Below are 21,869 nucleotides of genomic sequence, written 5' to 3'. Positions count from 1 at the left end.
AAAACACTCGGGAAGTGCCGTTTCCGGCCATCCGGGGGTTTGAAAAACCCAAAATTTTCTTGTACGCTCCGCGCCAACCCAGGGGCGTATCCAGTTGGGTATATGCCGCCTGGAAACCTCGGGAAGTGCCGTTTCCGGCCATGGAGGGTTTGTTAATCCCAAAATTTTCTTGTACGCTTCGCGCCAACTCATGGTGGCGCTACGCTTAGATAGTCAACAAGGTCATATCCCCCCCCCCCCCACTCGGAAGTACGGATCGCCGCCCATGCATATGACACCATTTTGCATTTCAGCCCTTCTTTGAAAGCAAAAATTGTACACCCCTCCCCTTAGCACATCCCCCAGGACGGCGATCATTCATGCCTGGCGCCCCCCCCCCCCCTATTGGAAAATCCTGGATACGCCCCTGCCAAGGCAACATATTGCAGTACCCTCCCTTCTCACAGTCATGTAGCTCGCGAAGCGGACGTGTATATCCGCTGGTATGGCGTGAGCACTGACACATTCAATGTTAATATCGACACCTGTTGTGATGGCGCGGGTTACGACTTCGATACCCGACGTTCAAGGATAAACTTTTTCACTTTTTCGCAGCTCATTTGAAGAAAATACGAATTACTGTGCTTCTTTGTCCTTATGAAAAACCAACTCAGATGATGGGAGTTGAATATAACAAAATATATATATATTTTTTTACCAACCCAAATCTCAGATGGGGGGGCACTCGTGGGGCACTAGGTTTTCCAGGGGGCACATGCCCCCTGCCCCCCCCCCCCCCGCCCCCCCCCTTGGCGACGCCACTGTAGACACCACCATTGATCCCAGAAAATACACACATAGCTTGCTACCGTCGGTAATTAGACACTAGTGTACAGTCAATATATGCAGCTAAGGTCAATACCCACAACACAGTGTACATAGCAGCGATGGACATCTCAGCAGGGAGTTGTTATGGAACTCCCTGGTCCTCAGGTCCAGATAAAAGATAACAAGGTATCAAGTTTCATTACTGTCTGCATTTTGTAGCAACAAAAAGAAAACTTTACTTGCAAGCAACGGAAAGTTAACTTTTTTTCAGAGGGCGGCACGCGGTTTGGGGCGAGTCTTCCATGCCTTTAATCGGCTACAACAGTTAATTTGCTACAAAAAAGCTCTGCAACTTAACTTGGAAAATATCCTCTATTGTTCCTTCCCTGTAGAAAGTGTAAAAAACAATCTTGAATTGTTGAACTATAGCTTTCTGATTCAAAAGAATGACCAATTTGAACTGCGGGACCATCCGTGTTATTTTGCTGATACCATGTCATGGCGTCTCATCAGTTGAAAGAAAGAAAAAAAATAACGGTACCATATCATGCAACCATCGGACCGAAGCAGCAGTTTACCCTGAGGCGTAAAATTATATACTCTGTAAATGATAAATCTCCACTTCTTGTATAAGCAGCTCGTATTCTGATTTTTGGTTTGCGACTTGGGAAATGCGGTTTCATGTGTTGATCCAAAAAATAGGAAGGGGATTTGATCCAGAGGTCGTTGAAGACGTTCCCCTCCATCAGAAAACAAAATACAGACGTAAAATAATGTATTCTTAGGCATGTTTAGGGTTATAATTTAGGTGTCTATGATAAGGTATACACGCAAGTCTGCTAAAAAGTATAGGCTACTTTAATCCTTTTTTTTATGGGGGTGGGGGGGGGGTGTTGAAAATGAGATGCGCGCCTGGGTTTCGCTTGGGTCTTGTTCTGTTCCGTTTCGTAAGAACTTCGTTCACCATGCATGGCTGAACGGCATACAGTAACTTGGGGAATTGGATGTGTTCACTCATTATTTGAGAAAGTGATCCAACTCTCGCCGGCCCTTAGTTTCGTTTAGTTTAGTAGAAAACAGGATCAGGAAGGACTTTTAAGTCCCTATATCAAAGACTCTATAGGAGAGAGAACAATGCTGAAGTATTTGTCCCAAAGCATTCTTAAACCCATTCACACTACTTGCAAGTACACCTTTCTCAGGCAAACCATTCTACTCATTCACAACCATGCTATGCCGTATATTAATTCTACTTTGTAACTTTTGGAGTTTAAGACAATGACCTCTGGTACAACTACTATTAGCAAACATGAAAAGCTTTTTTCGTCGGATTGGGATGTTAACTGCTATTTGGTTAATGAGTGCGACAATTACATACGTGCCTCATAATGCTCTGAATTGGTTTACTCATTGACCTCTTTGTCTTGATATAAAGCGGTGTTTATCCAGGATCAGTATAACTTAGATATTGTTGCAGACGAGCTTCTCACAATTAATCGCGTTGCCAGGAATTTGCCAAGGAAGGGGCGAACCTGTAGGCAAACTATCAGAACCGTAGATTCTGCATTAACTATCTAAGCGTAGCGCCACTATGGTTGGCGCTATAATTGGCGAAAATGTTGGCTGAAAATGCCTCCCAGATCGCTGGAAATGGCACTTCCCAGGCATTGTAAGTTGCATCTATAAGCTTGAATTTACTAGCGATATCATAAAAACATACAAGAAAATATGCTCAGGGGGGGGGGGGGAGGGGTGCGGTCGCCCCTGCTTCTGATACCTTGGTTAGTAATTATGAAAGTAAACTGTACATGGGTGATGAAGATAACACCTATCAGATAACGGTTCGCAAATCATTCACAGCTTAACCTGAACATTTCAGAAATCGGAGGCGGTGCTCAGGGACCACACCCGCATAAAATACAGTTTAAACCTCGGCCTTAAATATCCGCACAGGGCTGATTTTATTCATTGTTACCTCGAAGGGTAAACAGACAGAACGTTACAAAGCAACTATGGCGGTTACAAGACGGATTTCAATGGTTGCTACCGCTACTTTTTGTCTATCTTCAACTTTTCCTCATTATCGATTCAGTGACGATACCTGAACTTCGCGGGGGCCCAAACTCACGGGAGGCTAATGGAAGATTCTATGTTGATCGTTCGATGCTCGAAGACACACTGAGAGAAATCGGACTAGACGGTGAGTATAGGAATTGGCTACGACACACCAACTGGGGCCCTAACGGATGTCTCACTTTACGAGCGCTCGAAACGACCACACAATTAAACGTATATGCGAGGATACATACATATACGAGGATACGAGGTACTATGCGCCAAAATATCGACAATCAACCAAAGGTATATATATATATATATATATATATTATGTCTTGACTTATGATATCGTTACACCCATGTGAAATTTCCTGTTTTGGACATTTCTGTATGATTATTACATCCCTAGCATTCAATTGGAAAGTGTAGTAATATTGAACAAAACTAAAACTATATAACACCACCACGCAACTAAGCAACCACAAACATTAAAAAAATCAAATGTGGAAGGGGATACCTCACCAAGGTGATGCAGGTGTCAAGGTTTCTCGTCAGTTTTAAGAAAAATAACGATACAATGCCAAGTGACGGATGGGAAGAAGGATTATGTGACCGTTCTCTGCATGTATTACGTATTATTGTGTCCAAAAATTATGCATAAACCAAGCGCAAGATCGTGATACGTGGCGGAGGTTAATCACTGAGCATGTCGGATAGACGAGACTCAACTTACTACTTACTACTAAGAATTAAGCATAGGCCTATATTAGATTTTGTTTACACGGGAAAGTAGAAATTAAGATAACATGGACTCTTGACAATACGATTGTTGGAAGTAAATTGCTGCGATTGACTTTGATAGAAATTTGATGCTGAGATTGTATTTGATTCTACAGTGCTTAAATTCTGCGGTATCTTGGGATGCTACGACTGTGTACGCTGCGAGTGGTTTTGAACCTGCGACGACTTTTGATTCTACGATTGCTGTTTTGGCTCTATTGGCGTTCCATATAACCTTCTTCGAGTATCTCACTATGTGACGTCACTGGTTTGCTAACAGGTCTACACAGACGTGTACACGAGACCCGCATTAATAATATTTCGCAGAATGAGTACCCACGATTATTGCATGTAAATTAGCAGTTATACTTGACGTGAAGATGGCTGCCAAACAACCGAAGGACAAAATTACCCCATTATACACGGAATTGAACCGATACAAGCTTAATGAAGATTTTTCCAACCCAAGAATAATTGCCGTCACCAGCAAATGTAAGTTTGATTATAAAAACTCGATAAAGCATACCAATATAATTAAAACTCGTTATTACTAGGTTCTTCAATTGTAACATACGGTAGCAAACAGTAACTGGCTAAGTACCGACAGTACTTTTCCGTTTGTAGTCGTTTGCAGTGAACAACGTATTGTTCAAATTGCATGTATCTGTTTTAAGGGTTCTGAAATTTGTGTCTTGTAAAATATGATGGTTCCTGTGTACAAAAACTGCTATAGCCTTGTACTAGCCAACATCATTGCTCTTGACAGTCTTACTCTTATATTGTAGTCTAGGCCTACCCATTTTGCATAGGCCTAGGGCATGGTATGCAATACTGGATAAATTATTCCCCGGTTAGGACCACAGGCACTCGTATTTCGTAATGTTGTCTAGGTGTATAGTATATATAAACATGGATTTATACACCCAGATAACGTGCCTGTGCCTGTGGTTAGGACCAGGCATTGTTGTCGAGGTATCAATGGAACTACTGTAGCTTGGGCAGTATTCTGTCAGTCAGCCATCCAGGTTGTTTTGTAACCTGAGGTCAAATTGTAGCAATGTAGTGAAAACATATGCCTAGCCTACGGTCACACTAATTAGCATCAACTCACGACAACTCACGACAACTCAAGACAACTCAAGACAACAGGTTTAAAATAACATCAAATACCATCAAATACAATTGATGTTATCAGAGTATATCTGGAAACACGTTTAAAACTGACTGGAACCAGCGTGCATACAGATCTTTCACGGGAAAAAATGTTTTTGTCGTAAAAATCGCCAACTTTTTCCTAACGTTGAATTAGACGACGTGATGCTATTGCGCTTGCGCAATACCATCGGACCGAACCATTATAATATGGGTAGGTTTGTGCTAGGTTTGGAAAGTACCTTGTGTACAGTGTCGGTAAGGTGGGTTGTCGTAGTAATAAAGCACCAAAGTATGGTGAATGAACTCCAAATCAAATTATTTAATGTTTTAAAATAATGAATACTTCTTATTATTTTTCCATTGTAATTTACATATGTTATTATTAATTTTACAGAGTCTTGCTTACTATCATTTTGCCCGGTTTTATTATTCTCTTCGTCAAATCATTGAATGTTTTTAAAATAATGAATACTTCTTATTGTTTTTCCATTGTAATTTACATATGTTATTATCAACTTAACAGAGTCTTGCTTACTATCATTTTGCCTGGTTTTATTATTCTCTCCGTCAAATCATTGAATGTTTTTAAAATTATGAATATTTCTTATTGTTTTTCCATTGTAATTTACATATATTATTATTAACTTGAAATGGGGGTGTAGGCGGTTTTACACTATCTAACTCAACGTAGTGGCCAAGAACCTGATGTATTTTTAAGGGAGGGCCCGAAGAGCATGAACTTATAGTATGCCCATCATGGTGAAACATAATTGCACCTATTAGGTGAATTGAGTGTACTTTTAATAGTAAGAAAGACTAGCGTAGGTTGTTATGACCAACTAGACCGGTTTCTGCTCTCAACTTTTATAGGAGGAGCTTCATCAGTAGTAAGCCTTTGAATATTTTATATTCGGCATGAGCGTCTCGTTCTCAAAATGCATCTATTTTCTGTGCACGACTTTTATGGACTCATAGTACATCTATAAGAGCATCTAAAAGAGCTTCGTGTGAACCTTGAGAGTCAGCTGATTCTTCGTTAGTATGAAACCTTGAGTTAACAAGTAAATCTTTGAGATTTTGGGCCCTTTTGTAGGCAAGAATCGGTTCTTTTGGAAACAGTTTGGATAATTCCGCGTGTTGCAAAATTAAGTGCCAATGTTTCAAAAGTGCTTTTTTAGAATGCGTGGTTTTGATGTGGGGTGTATAGGTAAGCTTGAACACCAGTGGTGGTTCCTTTTGTTTAGGATTGGTAGTGAGGTAATGCCTACGGTTTTCAAATTTTATGCCTTTAGTGGCTGTGGCAATTTCCTCTTTCTTATAGTTACGGAGTAACAGTTTCTCTGTGAACGCATTCTTTTTCTCTAAGAAGTCAGTCTTGTTGTTACAGAGACGTGCGTATCGTAATATTTCCCCTTTAATGAAGCCTTTAAAAGTGGCAAGTGGGTGTGCAGAGTTTCTGAGACTTCTTGACATATATCTAATGCCTCCTCGTGGGGAGTATTGGTATACATGGCGACGACATCGAGTGTAGCAAGTACTGCCGTTTTGGGTAACGGGTGGCTTCCAAAATTTGCAGAATGTGATTTGTGTCTTTCACATAAGTGCTTTGTTTTATTACAATAGGAAGCAAGAAATAGTCCACAAATTTCGATATTTTTTCGGTCGGTGATCCGTTTCCACTTATTATCGGTCTACCGGCAAATTTTGAGTTAGCCGGTGTGCTTTATGAATTTTTGGTAGCACATATATGACCGGTGTGCGGATTTTGTGGCTATATGGTGACAAGTACTCGAAGGTGCTTTTTATCGATCTCTTTTGCAGAGAACATATCAATTAGTGTTTCCTGGACTAAACTTTTAGTTTGAAACGTCATATCACTTTTTAACTTTTGGTGGTGACTAGCTAATTGCCTTTCAATTTCGGCTTGATAGTCTGAGTGATTCATTATAGCAATGCCTGTACCTTTATCGAAGGGTTTGACAATAATAGAGCGGTCGTTTTTAATTGCGTTTAGTGCAAAACGTTCCGCCTTATGCATGTTGCTATTGGCGTTTCGGATAGTAACACTTGCCATTTCGGTTTGTGTTGCTTCCAGATAGTCCTCTAGATTTTTACTAAAAGTCATGTTAGGTGACCATGTGGAGGGTAGACGGAATTTTGTAATCCCTTTTTGCATTTTATTCTGCATGATGAAGCGGATTCTCATTTTTCTTTTAAGGTCTTTTAATGACATGAGAAAGATCACTTCGTTTAGGTTTTACTAGAGTTGCTATGAACTTCAGACCCTTTCCCAACGCAATAAACTCTATATTGGACATGTTTCTGTCTGAAAAACAGTCATAAAAAGTAGTTAAGTAAAATTAGATGGCGCTCGTCGCCTTTTGCCAAGTTACCAGTGTGTGGGCACCATTCTCGATTGAAAAATTACTTACCTGTAGTGTAATGGTTCGGTCCAATGTCATTGCGCAAGCGCAATGGCATCACGTCGTCCAATTCAACGTTAGAAAAAAGTTGGCGATTTTTACGACAAAAACTTTTTTTCCCGTGAAAGATCTGTATGCACGCTGGTTCCAGTCAGTTTTATATTTTTTTAGTATATATATATATATATATTTTTTTTAGTCAGTTTGTTTCCGGATATACTCTGTAACTCTGATAACATCAATTGTATTTGATGGTATTTTAAACCTGTTGTCTTGAGTTGTCGTGAGTTGACGCTAATTAGTGTGACCCCTAGCCTAGGCCCTTGCACTTTTACACCCATAATTAATGTTAAACTACAATAGGCCTAGCATAGGCCTACTTAGTACTTACTAAATGCTTACTATTGTGAACCAGTGAAATTTTCTAACTATTAAGATATCAAGTACCTGTCAGAATGCATTGAGAAGTGAACAAATACTGTATGCAAGTACTACTAGGACTAAGAATGTCAGAAAAGGTCTGTAATATATTAGATAAGTATTGCAACCCCTTACTGTATTTATCTCTTGATAAATGAACATCACATGCCATATCCATGGCACTTGAAAATATATATTTGTGCCAACATACCCTCTAAACAAGGTATATTTCTTTCCTGTTGTGTTTCAGTATTGAAATTGAATCGAGAAGATGCCGTAGCCTTTAAGTGCAAGATTGTCTGCCTTATACATCAGTCAGATTTTGCGCTAGCCATCAAGGAAATAGCAAATAACCCGAACCTTGCCAGGTGAGTTGACAACGTCCTAGGGAAAATAAGAATGGTCAGGATGCCTTTACTAAAATATCATTTGGCAAAGATTTTCTTGTGTGCAGGATTATCTTGAATCTTAATTAAGACATTAGATAAATAAGAAGGCTGTAAGAAGAAATACATAAGTCTTACAACTTCATAGCTTCTACCATTGGTGAGATACTGATCTCACTCTATTGAATTGATTTCATATTGAAGAGGACAATATGATCTGAGATAATACACCAACGACATAAACTTTTTGTGTCATCTCAAATTGAAAGACTTATTTTATAACCTTTCAATATTACACAACAATGAAGCAAGGCTTGTTGGTTTATATTACACAGATGGGATCAAACAATTTCACGGCAGAAAAATGATGATAATGAATGGTTTCTGGTTAGATATTATGAAAATATGATGAAAATAAACATCAAAGCAAAAAAAGGAGAGATCATGTTATAACACATTTTTTGAAATTTCTTCCATATAAAGTGAATGAATTTCTATATTTGGAATATAAGTAAATGTGGAATTTCTTTTACTCATAACACCAACATGGTTACTTAGTATTATTCTCCGTTTTGGTGTGTGTTTGGGGGTGGGGGTAAGGGAGAATAGTAAGGAGCAAGTTGTAAGGGGCTGTTTGTGTATTCTATATTTACAACATTGCTGACAGGCAGCTTACAGGAGCTTGTGTTTTTACAGGTCTGTTATAAATTATTAGTTGCTGGAGACCCTGTTGGATTACTAACATATGGTTCATTCTGAACTACTACAGTATTATTGTAAACACTATTTTGAAACAACAGTGAGCACTAGATATTGCAACCTCATGGCTATCAGCCTGATCCTCCTACAACATGTAAGATTATCTGTTTGTCTAAATGATCCAAATTCAATTGTTCTCTTTCTCATTTAGTGATCTGATGTTTGAGAAAGCATACTGCCAGTACCGTCTGAACAAAGTTCCAGAATCTCTGAAAACACTTCGTAATATCACAGAACCTGATGATAAGGTGAAAGAATTACTCGGTCAAGTGGTAAGTGGCTATCATGTTAATTACCGTGCATCAAATTTGTTCGTTATTTGTTGCCTTTTGAAGAAGGTATTTTTATTTATGATCCTACATCTAGACATTTTGCAGTAGATAAGCAGTTTGTTTTCAATCAGTCTTTTCTCTCTTTATTTGTAAACTAGTTTTTTCATTACCCAAATTTCAATTGTTTTAAAAGGAAAATCTAGCATATAGAGACACAGGTGCTTGTATACTTAGTTGCATTATGGAGAACAGTTAGTTGTGAATTGTTAGTATGTACTCATGTTGTAGTGTGTTTGTTTATATGTATGTCTGAGTACGTTGGAGATAGCACTAGAAAATGACTACTAATTACAGCTTCGACATCTTGACTAAACCAGGATCCTTACAACATCCCAAGATTATAGATGTTTACCATTTGAGTACAAGCATATTTGGAATTATCATTGATAATGTTCAAAGTTACTCATTAATGAAAAGAGATGAATCCAAAAGACTTCAAATTTGCTTGTAGAGGACTTACTCCTCCCCCCTTTTTGTTGTTGTTGATATTTTGCTTTTCATCTTTAAATTTGGTCTCTAGAACAAGCTTAATGTCTCAATTTTCAGAAAGTTGTCTGTAGAAAGTATTCTTCAGGAGTTGTTTCTCGTAGACATTAGCAAATCAATAGAAGCTTTTCCTACCCTTGTTTGCTCTGAAATAGTGTCAGTGGGTTCCATAATGCTTTGGACATTGGTTACAGGTGATTCACTAAGATATTTTTTCTCAGAAGGGTCTCTGACAAGACTGAACAAGTTTTGTCTACTAAAGTATTCATATAGTTGACGCTCAATTCTCTCTTTGAATCTTTTTTCCCCTCCTTTTCTTGTTAGCTGTATCGTCTGGAAGAGTACAGTGAATGTCTTGACATCTACAAAGACCTCATAAAAAACAGCAGTGTGAGTAAAAGCCATCTCAAGCCCCTTCTTCCTTTCTTTTTTATGCACATTTGAAAATTTATTTTAGAGTAATACAGGCAAACTTGATTTATTAATCTGATGTTAGTGATGCTCTCTGCTAGCCAGGTGACTCAAAATCTCAGAAAGGTAGAAAGCTTATCTGCAGGTTTTTTTTTTTTTTCGCAGGATGACTTTGATGAGGAGAGAGGAACAAATCTTTCTGCTGTCTTGGCTGCCTTGCAGTTATGGAATGCTCAGGAAAGTGTGAGTGTCCTTATTTTTTTTTCATTGAAACATTTCATATTCATGAGGTTCTCCTTTCAGTCAAGGGTTCTCAACTTATGGCAAGATATGTTGTGTTCTGCCTTGAACTGTAGGGTTGGGTTACAGCAGTTCTGTAGTATGACCTATAATCTTGCTAATGTGTTTGAGGTCAATATTTTGTATTTTCAAGAACTGGATCTCATTGACTAAATGTTGTTGTGAAAGAAAGGTAGAATGTTTTATACTGAGTGCAATGAGTCAACAACATTTTATGGAGGTCATAGATTAAAAGTCAAAGTAGATTCAAAACTGAAAATATTGGGGAAAAACAAAGACTTTGCTTGAGGCAGAATTTAATGTCATTAGTAATATAATTTGATTCCATTTATGATCAGCATTTTGCCTTTATAAACCATTCTTTGAAAACTCCAAACAAATTACTTGAATACTGGTGTTCCATTTTGATTAGCATGAGCAGCCACTATTTACTGGAAGACTTGTGACTTGGATGGTTTTAGATGTGTTATAAAGTTTTCTGTTCCTTTTGCTCCTTTATGGTAAACATGCAGAAATTTATATCCTATCCTGCCAGCTGTTAGTAGTCTCTTACATTCACATTCACAAACTGAGGGGTTGGAAAATTTAATAACCACTGTTCAAATTACAACCAGAACTTTTAAAAGAGGATGATTTGTTTTATGCTATAAGTTTGGAAATTGCTGGTGATGACAAGAATTACCAGACAAGTGAGGCTAATACATAGATATCTATATATATTGATAGGATATTAAAAAAGAAAGCTTGAAACATTGTCATGGCTTCAATTTTGAACTTAAACTTCAATGACAAAGTGTCAAATTAATTCTTAAAAAAAAAAAATCCTCCACTATAGTTTCTGTTTTTAAGAAAACAATTGTTTTTGTATTTCAGGAGGATCCTGGACTCAGTGAGGAGAATTATGAGTTGAGTTTCAACAAAGCCAGCCTCTTGGCTGGAAAAGGAAAGTTTAAAGAGGCCCTGGAAGAACTGGATCATGCTGAAGAACTTTGCAAAGAAGGTCTAGATGAAGAGGTGGGTGTGTAGAGGGTACACAGAGGACCAGTTGGGGGGGGGGGGGAGGGGACTATTGAGTATTTCATATGCAGGCTTTCAATTTTCTTTGTGGTATACATTCATCTAACACATTGCTAACCTCCTTTCATTAATGTTTAAATTCATTTTGGTTTAGTTTATTTATTTATTTATATATTCATTGATTTGTTGCTCCTGTTAAATATTCATTAGCTATCAAAGGAATTTGAAATTCATTTCATAATTATTTTTTCAAGGATGATGAAGAGGCAGAGCTAGGCATAATCAGAGTTCAAAGGGGTTATGTTCTACAACTCATGGGCAAGACAGACAAGGCCATGGCCCTCTACAACCAGGTGGTGAAGGCAAGGTAAAGTTATGCCCCCCCTAGACCAGGGGCTCTCATAAGAGGGGCCATAGGTGCTGGAGCAACAGGCCAGATTGAAACAAGATATCACCAACCTACAATTTAAGATAAGATAGGGTGCCATGGAGAAAATAAAGAATAACATGGAAAGTCACAACCAGAAAAGATAGAAACAATAAATAATGCCGGCTAATAAACCAATGAGTACATGAAAATTATGGGGTATAAGACTTCCGTTGTCAAATAGTTCATTGATTAAAGAGCAACCAAATGACTGCATATTGTATGCCAATTTTTTACAATTTTTTTTCCGGGGGTTACATTTTGCTTTCCCAATCGGCAAATTTGGCTGTCTGGAAAAGAAAATATAGCAAAATAACAAAGAATGTCCAATGTATACACTGTAGGAGAGGAGAGATGTGTAGGTTTGGTGAATAGAACACCAGTTTTGGCCTTTGAAAACTCCCCTTTGATTGGATCATAGGCCTGTAACTAGTTTTAGTTTGTTTTATTGCAGTTATTTACAAAGTGATGTACATGGATACCCAATTTATCATTTTACCTATTTGATGGGGGTAGTTATTTACAATATATTCTGAATTTGATGTTAACAACTGGTCGTCTGTCGGTCGACCACCAAAGCTCATTTTGGTTGTCCAAAAAGAAATTTGGTCGACTCGGATGATCAGACGTATAAATTTCCTTGAATTAGTTGTGAATATTGTATGGCTTGCAGAGTGACACATCACAAACTACAGATTTTAAAAATCCCAGATTGGCCAATGGCTGTAGTACATTTCTTGTGTCTTAAAATACTTAAACGATGTCTGTAAGCATTTCGTTTTTTATATTTTGGCTTATTTCTTTTCAAGTTTAGTACTCAGCACATCACGTACCTGTTTATGATCTTTCCACGTTGTAATGATAGGATTATTGAAATTGATTTACATTTGGAAGCAAAGAGCAACAACTGAGAGTAATAACTTTTTTTTCTTTTTTTTTCCAGACCGAGTGATATTGGTCTCCTGGCTGTAGCATCAAACAACATCATTTCCCTTAATAAGGTGCGTGTTTTCTGTATACCCTAATATCAAAGTGTAACTATTTGACAAAAAATCAACTGTAAGAAATTTACAATTGGATAGGTGATATGCTGGTGACAAGAGTTGATTATAATCAAAAAAGTCTCAGTTGGTTTGTCTAGTATGTTAAAACTTGTGGTTGTATTTTCAAATCTCTCCTTGCGTGAGTGTGAGTTTCATCTACAGTAATGATAAATGGGCTTTAATATTCATGCACAACAGATATTAGCTGAACAATTCCTGGATAAGAAGTACTCAGGTCATGACTGTGCTAATGGATATTTGTATCAAACAATGCATAACAATGTACCTTTGATTTGTAGTACAGGGTGAGACTGAGTTAAGGTTTGTTTACAATACAGATATTACAGACTATCTGTCAGTTATCAATGTTATAAACATATAAGTAAATGAATAATGGGAAACCAGTCAAGACCAGAGAATAATTCATTAGTTTAGCACACACGATGAATCAAATTTTTACACAAATTTGACAATTTCTTTTTTATCAAGAAACGTCTCAAGTCTGTTAATTGCTGTTAAGCCAATTCAAAGCACTATTCCTTAATGCATGTAAATATAAGATGAAATTGTAAAGCAAAGAGAACTAAGGGGTTTATGATTGCTTGCTTAGTAACTGCTGCTCCTTGAAATAAGTATTTATGACATGGTCTTTAACCTTCCCCTTTGTACTTCTTGTTCTGTAAATAATAACAGGATCAGAATGTGTTTGATTCCAAGAAGAAGATCAGAGCTACACAGGTTGCTGGTTTGGAGAACAAAGTGACCAAACATCAACAGAATACTCTGTCATATAATAGATGTCTCTTTTATCTGTACACTAATCAGGTAGGAGAATCATTTAATGGACATTAAAATGGACAATAAATGGACATTTAATGGATAATATCCTGGTTAACCTTTCAATATTGGCCTCCTTGGCTACAATTCATCCAATCAGTTACCCCTTTAACCATAATGTCATTAAAACTATTTGTTGTTGGGATAAAACAGGATATGGGCCATACATATATATCGATACGAGTCTTTGCTCACGATATTTATGCCAAAGTGACATATTAATCATACACCCAAAAGAAGATATTTTACACAAATATAAGTGAAGGACTTTTCTGCCATGCTTTGCTGGCAACAAAACAGAAATCACTGTCAAAACCAGTCACAGTGTTTTGGAAAGACAGCACAACCTGATTGTGACTGAACAATGAGGAGTTGAAAATAGGCGTGGCTTGTCGTGCGGCGTATGGCAAACTCATTTGTGGGGGATATAAACAAAATTTATGATACATACCAATCACAAAAATCTCATATGGCAACAACCCTTCTTCGTTTTGGGCTAACAGGTAACTACAGTAACGACCTGTTTGTTGTGTTTCTATGTGCTTTTTCATTTTTGAAGTTGCAATATTTAGAATTTCTATCCCTTTGAAGTTTAAAAGATCTACATAGTATCAGATAACTGACGTATTGCGTGATAGTTCTCACATGCTGACATATGCTTCTTCTTTTTGTACCTTTTCTTCCTGCCACCCCTATTTTTTGAAATTTTGTTTTATCTCCATCCAAGATTTTCCAACTTTTTACAAAAATACCTTTAATATATTTCCTGCACTTTGTAATGTTTGATTTCAACTACAACAGATTATCACCCATGTCATTATGAAATTGAACTATTAGGGGTCATTTCGTTTCCGTGGCACCTCAAGTATCAACTTAGCACTACGTAAAAAAATAGCAAGTTTGTTCTCATTAATATTCATCTCTTGTTTTCATTCCCACTTTTGACCTACGTTTTCCTTAGATTTTCCCACTCTTGTGCCATATTGCTCAATTGATTATGTGTATCTCTTTACTAAGCTGTCAGGAAGGTCTTGACATATACAAAAACAAGACACAACATTCTTTTTTCATCATTTCATATTATACTAAAATGCCCAGCTTTATCAGAAAACTTCAGTCCAAGATATTTTATATACAAACTGTTTTTGATTTTTTGTAGCTCAACCAAAGTACCGAGTGTTCTCGATGATGCTTCACATTAATATTTTGTTCTGAACGAGTGAATTCCTGTTTTTGTCTTTCTGATAGTTTGAAAATTGTCGCAAACAGCTGAAGAAGTTGAAAGGCGAAGATGGAGACACTTTGGTCATGATCGAAGCAGCTCTGTTTACAAGAGAAAAACGGATCGAAAAGGCTTTCGAGACGTTGCAGGTAAAGTTACCTTTATCATCATAGAATTTATTACTCATTTATGTTAACAGTACATTTTTTGAAACACCAATGAAATTTAAATCTGGTTCCAAGTTAAGACCAGGGAAGTGAAAGTTGTATCCTGCAAATTCAAGAATTCCTTTCCCTCAAGAAGCTTACTAAAGAATTGCACAACGTGTAAGCTATGTTACGCCAAGAAAAGTTTCCCGTATTCGAGGATCACACCGTGAGCCGTGCATGGATTGACAGTGTGGAATGAATAATACTTTGCATAGTTTTTAGAGGTTGTGAGATTTGGGACGCTTAAAATTTGATACCTTCAATTTTGTTATTCCAATCACGATGATTTTTATATTACGTAGAAACTTGCTTTTCCGTGTAAATTATAATCTACCTATGTATCTGCTGACTATCTTATTATGTTTCTATAATCAAAATAAAATAAAACTGTCAGCAAACTGCTTATCCACTAGAGAGCCTGTGTAAGAGAATGTGTAAAAGTAAGTTTGCCTGACGTTTCGATCCTAGCAGGATCTTCTTTGTTTCTATAATCTCATAACATTTTGTGCTAAGCAAAAGGAGATAATGTAGTGTTCATTTGTTACGTACCATTCAGCATTTAATACAATAACCATGCATACAAATTAAATCTTACTTTTGTTTTGTAGGATTACATTTCCAAGGAGAATGCTTCGATTCGTGTTAAGCTATCTCTAGCACAACTCTTCCTCTCTCAAGGTTGGTGATATTTTAACTTGTATTTGTCCTTTACCTTGAACTCAGGTTGTTATTGGAGATGTTCCACATTGTTAGTTGATGACCCATCTCATTACCTTGTCTTGAACCCTGACACAACTCAGATGACCTGGGAGTGACCTAAGACATATGGGCGTGACCTCATATACTTCTTGAAGGGGGTGGGTGGGGTGGGTGCTGTTTAGCATATACGCACCCTCAATTTTTTCACTTTCTCTTACACCCCTCACTTGGATGACATGGCATCTTAGCCCCCCTCCCCCCTCTCCCCAGTACAAAACTGATGGTCTTGACCCTGCAAAAAGTTATTTCGTTTCCCTAAGGAACAAGAAAATGTTAAAAAGGGAAAAGGTGAAGCTAGCTGTATACAATATTTCTAGTTCATATATAACGTTATTTATGAAAGATGTGTGTTTCGTTGTCAAACGTTTCAGAGATTAATATTATGAACATGTCCCTCTTATTTGCTGGTTTTAGTTCATTCTTAATCTACACTATGCTAATGTCACCTGGACTGATATTATTTCTATGTAAGAGTAAGTGGGCTTGACGTTTTCATCCTAGCAGGATCTTCTTTTTATTTTGGTTGATATTTTCTGAGCAGGACATGTCAACAAAGCCTGTGACGTTCTGCAAGCACTGGGAGATGACCAGTATGCGCCGGGTGTCGTGTCGACTTTGGTGGCGCTATACACAAATATGGATGACGTGGACTCTGCCCTGAAGGTCCTTGACGGCGCTGTCAGTTGGTATAAGACTCAAGGAGTAAGTGATCAAGACATTAGTTTGCACAAGAGCTGGAGGAAACTTGTTTTTTGTCAGGATCTTGGGATATCTTAAAGTAGAGAGAAACCGGTGCCATTTATGATTAACCGTCTTCAAATGTTCAACAGAATGCTCACCAAGATCTTCCTAAGTTTAACTGGTTGTTTATCCTTATTCTGGCTTTGTCGCAGGGGCCGCAGAAAGACTTGAACACTCTGCTTCGAGAGAGTACAGACTTCAAAATGAGACATGGCCAATCACAGGCTGCTACAACTCTATTGGAAGATTTGAGAAAGTAAGAAATTGTTTTTCCTCAACTAATGGATTAATTAGCTAATTAGCATTTAGTCATAATTCAATAATTATTCTGCGCAGTTAATTGCTGTTCATTGTCGTGATTCTCAGTAATCATACCGTTTTTTATAAAAGACATATTCTTACGAAGTAATTAAAAAAATATTAAGAAACTTGTAGAAAACAAGTTAAATTCACTCAAGGTAGGATCTGGTCGCTAGAAATTTTGCTGACGTTAAGTCACAAAGGATGTTTTATATCTCTCTTTGTGTTTCATGCGCCTCACACATGTCTTGCCTCATAACTGCAGGCCTAACCAGAGTCAGGGAGAGGGGGGGGGGTGGTTGGGCTCAGGATGGCTACATCATGAGGCCCAGGGTCAATTAGGGGACCAAGGAAATATGGGATGAGTAATAATGTATTCTCCTTTTCATATGGAGACCTAAACAAGGGGCCGAATGACAGCTAGTTTCTGGGTCCCGGCTTTGATACCATCTGCTTATGTTGTAGCAGCATCTTGAGTGCAACTTATAAACTGCCGGTTCATTTTATATCATTAAAGTGACGACATATTCAACATGCTGCTATTTCAAAGAATATATTGTACATTGGGTTCAAAAAGTTTTTTTTTTCTCCTTTTCTTGACAGAGCTAACCCTGATGACATCAAGACATTAGCTCAACTGATTTCTGCTTATTCAAAGTTTGATCCAAAAAGAGCTCAAGAGTATCCTTTAAAAATGAAATTGAAAAATACATTCAAGAAAGAAAGGGTATAATTAAAGTCTGGGTTGAAATGTTGAAAGCAGCTGCTTAAATGTTTGTATTGTAATGTCTCCCACAATCCCTGCCCCCACCCTACTAAATCTCCCCCCCCCAACCCCTCTAAATGATTGTTACATGTATATTGCTCCTTTTTTCATATTAGTGTCACAATAGATACCTTATTCTTCCAAACATTTGGTACATTTCAATTCCAATACTTTGCCCAGACCTTTAACACTCTTGTTACAGATGTGTCTAGCCCGAACCAATATCAATATCACCAATATCATCAAGTGGTTGGGGGAAATATCATCGCTATGAAACAAGGCGTTAGTTATGTGCTAGAAAGCTGATGAGAACTTGTGGAAATTGAACTAGCATAGTTATAGCATTAGCATTGACCATGTCAACATCTTTTCAAATTTATTGGTGTAAAAATTTCTTTTCTTATGTCCATTTTTGTATTCCACTTTTGATCAATTGTAGCCAAAATAAGCAACTAGATTTTTCCTCAGCAAAACATTTGCTCGTAGACTCAGCCAGGAACTTCCACCCGTGAAAGAGCTCTCCGGAAATATCGATGTCGATGCTCTTGAAACGACTCCGCTCTCTGTCACGACCCGTCAGTTGAAGAAGGGGGCGACGGTTCCAGCCACGGAGGAGAAAGCGACCGGAGGACCAGCGGCTCCAGAAACCGAACAAAAAAAGAGGAAAAAGAAGAGAAAAGGTATATATGGAATAAAATGAAAAAAAAGGGCAGTTGCTTGGTGAAGCCAGTCATATTTGCAGAAAGTTTCATACATGAAATAGGCATTATTATCAAAATTATCATCAAATTGTGATTCCAGACACCACCAGGCTACAATAGAGTCCTCTTGTTTTCATCTTCTCTGGTCTATTGTTAAGGTTTGAGGTGATGTCTTTACACAACACCATTGGGAAGTAGAAAATGTTGAATGTGTAGTCTTGTGTCTGGCTGCTGAGATTTTCACTTTTGATTTTCTACTTTCGAAACGTAACGCGCAACATATTCAGTACTGTTTTGTTCATTTCTGTTCTTGTTCAACTTGCTATTAGTGAGAAGTATCTAGATTAAGATGATAACCTGTTAGTTATGCAATTCTGAAGAGAAGGTTAAACTCTAGCATCATTTATTTTCCCATTCATATTGGTACTTTTGTTGTTGTTGATAGCCAAGCTACCAAAGAACTATGACCCATCTGCGACCCCTGACCCCGAACGATGGCAGCCGATGAGAGAGAGGGCAGCCTTCAGAACCAGAAAGAGGTACAAGAAACAGACTGGTGTAGGCAAAGGAACTCAAGGTGCTACATCGGGTGCAAGCGAAATGTAAGTTTTCATCTTCGGGTGAATGCAGGCAATCTATCCATTCAAGCGGGCTAGTGTTTTATGTCTATCGGTGTGTCAGTGTTTGAGGGCAGGATTGTAAACAGGTGATCTCTGAGAAGGAACAATGGATGGTTCTTAAACTTAAGACAGGTTACTTCACAGGGAATATTTTATTGTTCAGAAGTTTTAATGGCTCTGAAAGATTAATATAGTTCATGTGTAAAAACAAAGAGAGAGGTCAAACTGTGACAAGATTTTGAGAATAGTATCAAGAATAGATTGATTGTTACACTTACTTAAACATGTGGTGGATGCCCTAACATTATTGTCACATATACACAGAATAGTTGAGGAGATTCACTAAAATGCTACCGAACGCTTGTTATTCTGGACCCCTGTGTTAGTAGATAAATATGTACACATAAGCACACTTAGACAATGTAGCATGCATTAACACCTTAAACAAACCTACATAAAATAAATTTGTACATATGTACATAAACACATACACATATATACACTTACATGAATATGTAAACATAACAAAATAGGCACTACAGAGATTTAGAGACTGGAACAGCTGGAAGAAAAATAAGTTTCAATGAGTAGTAATTTCACAAATGTTTTCATGTTCTCTTTGTTTTCTGTCTGTATTGAACATATATCTGAAGATTGCACTTAAAACCAACAGAGAATGTGCTCAAACATTCTGTGTTCACTATGTTTTGTGAGTCCATGTTAGCTTTGCATGAACTTGTAGGGAAAGTTTTATCGAAAACCACAAAAACGGAAGAAGAAAAAACCCATCTCACAAATAAAAATTTCTCCAAATGTAAAGCTATTGGAAATTAACAATTTACCCTCTTTTATTTTTCTTATTATACCATAGTCAAAGATATGAAATGGAAGATTGTTTGGTCCAGTGGATATCATAATAACACTTCCTTACAGTCACTCAATTACTTTTTTAGAACTTTGTCAAACTTTTCTGATAAATTTGTCAGTTTTACCTCTCTTTTCCATTTTTTGGAACAGGGATGCCAGTGGACCAGGCTCCCCCAAACCAGGCTCAAATTCCAGTAGCAACCCCGCATCCCCCGCGCCATCAAAGCAGCAAGCACCCCGTCAACAAAAGCCGGCTCAGGCAGCAGCACGCAAGAAGCAAAGTAAGAAAAAGAAGAAAGGAGGCTGGTAAAACAACAACAACAGTTTATTCTTGAAGACAACTTATAATCCGACATGTTACAAAGAACCTTCATAACTACAGATAATAAAAATACCCACGACTGTCTGTGTTATTTTTTTCTTGTTTTGGTCGATAGTGTGCACTGTTGTGCACTGTTGTGCACTATTGTGCACTGTTGTGCACTGTTCTGTACTTGAATCCCATAATAGTGCAGAGCTTAAGTTTCTCTGCTATAGGCAAGTTTGATTTGAAATGGTGGAGAAGAAGTCTAACACTTTGGAAAAAGTTAAGACTTCCTTTTTCATGTAGTTTATGGATATATGAATGTTGGCTCTTTACCCCCCCCCCCCCACCCACCCCCAAGGTCAGATTAATCGTTACTAATATTAATTCTCGTCAAACAGTTTTATAGTATGCCATGCACTCCGAAGTATGCCCTGACTTCCTACAAGTTCATTGGTAATAGCCCAGACTTGTAGTGAGTCTGTACTTATGGGTGTATTTCAATATAGTTTTGTGCACCCTTATAGACAATGGTATTTTCCCTCCTGGATTTGTATTCATACTTCAGTATTTTGAAAGTATAGTATAGATACGGTATAATAGTAGTACACTCATACTCATCAACAAAGGGAATTCTCAATGTACTCATACACATGTAGTTAAACTGGTATTTTCCCTCCTGGATTTGTACGCATACTCCGGTATTTTGAAAGTATAGCTATAGATACAGTATTTTAGTATGGTAGTATTGTACTCATACCTCATTATATAGGGGAATTCTCAATGCACTCATGCTCAAACTGTTGAACTGGTACTTCCAAGTCTGGTAAGAGCAAAGATTTGTACAATCCTTGATATATTAATCATGTTCCTTTTATTTAATAGTTGCATGCAAACTAATTTTATTCTGTTAATGACACACTAATTCCATTGTAGAATGGTTAGTAGTAAGTTATAGTTCTCGTCAAAGATCATTCTTTCTGGTAAAAGTTAGTTTACAAGGTATTATCTAATAGGTAATCCATCTTACTCCAAATTCCAGCACAGGCATTTCCAATGCATAACTGAAAGACTCAGTGGTGTGCACAGGATTTCAAAGGTGGGGGAGGGGGTCTGGGGAGGGGGTCTGGGGAGGGGGAAGGTTTATATATTATTTTCTCCTGTTTTTGTTTCTCCTTTCCTTCTTTAAATACATGTTAATTTTAATGACTGTTTTATTCATAGGTTAATTTATGATTTTATCAGGGCATTCATTTTATTTGATAAAATATGCATCAGACAGAGGGAGAAATATAGAAACTTGGCATCTGTTGCCATGACAACTGAGATAAGCCATAACTAGGCTCAATTTTTCAACCCTGATTAAAGTAGCTCATTGCCTTGGGAGCAATGAGGTATAAACTGATAAAAGTAAATAATCATTATCCTGGTACAAAATGTGTCCGTTTGTGTACTGAGGAGAAAATAGATGTGTTATCCTTTTGTGTGCTATGTACTTTACTGATGTCTTGTTATTTTCAGTTAACCGAGGGGACTATAGTGCTCCCCGTTCCAGCTTATCTCTACCTCTAGCACCAATTGGTGAACTAGTAATCCCCTCCCCTGTTAAAAGCAAGGATGCTCAAATGAAGATTGCAAATAAAATGATTTTAACAAGTTCAGTAATTATTATACGTTTGTTGATTACTTTGTGTGAATTCTTATATGTTTCTTTACGTGTATGTGTGTGTGAAACCAGC

General features: G+C 37.5%; 1 protein-coding gene across 1 annotated transcript; it reads left to right on the top strand.

Annotated features, from left to right (window-relative positions):
• Nucleotides 1-3,889: 3,889 nt before the first annotated feature.
• LOC139967643 (signal recognition particle subunit SRP72-like) lies at nucleotides 3,890-21,791 on the top strand. The gene is made up of 17 exons (XM_071971621.1): nucleotides 3,890-4,137; nucleotides 7,894-8,011; nucleotides 8,940-9,060; nucleotides 9,931-9,996; nucleotides 10,183-10,260; nucleotides 11,191-11,331; nucleotides 11,589-11,701; nucleotides 12,705-12,762; nucleotides 13,498-13,629; nucleotides 14,890-15,012; nucleotides 15,681-15,750; nucleotides 16,373-16,533; nucleotides 16,725-16,828; nucleotides 17,476-17,553; nucleotides 18,125-18,318; nucleotides 18,785-18,941; nucleotides 19,977-21,791. Exons 1-17 carry the CDS (start codon nucleotides 4,026-4,028, stop codon nucleotides 20,134-20,136), a joined length of 1,986 nt encoding a protein of 661 aa, XP_071827722.1. The 5' UTR covers nucleotides 3,890-4,025; the 3' UTR covers nucleotides 20,137-21,791.
• Nucleotides 21,792-21,869: the final 78 nt, after the last annotated feature.

The sequence above is a fragment of the Apostichopus japonicus genome, chromosome 5 (assembly GCF_037975245.1).
Source record: "Apostichopus japonicus isolate 1M-3 chromosome 5, ASM3797524v1, whole genome shotgun sequence".
NCBI lineage: Eukaryota > Metazoa > Echinodermata > Holothuroidea > Aspidochirotida > Stichopodidae > Apostichopus > Apostichopus japonicus.
The sequence above is the reverse complement of the archived record's forward strand: the minus strand, read 5'-3'. Positions and strand labels throughout refer to the sequence as shown.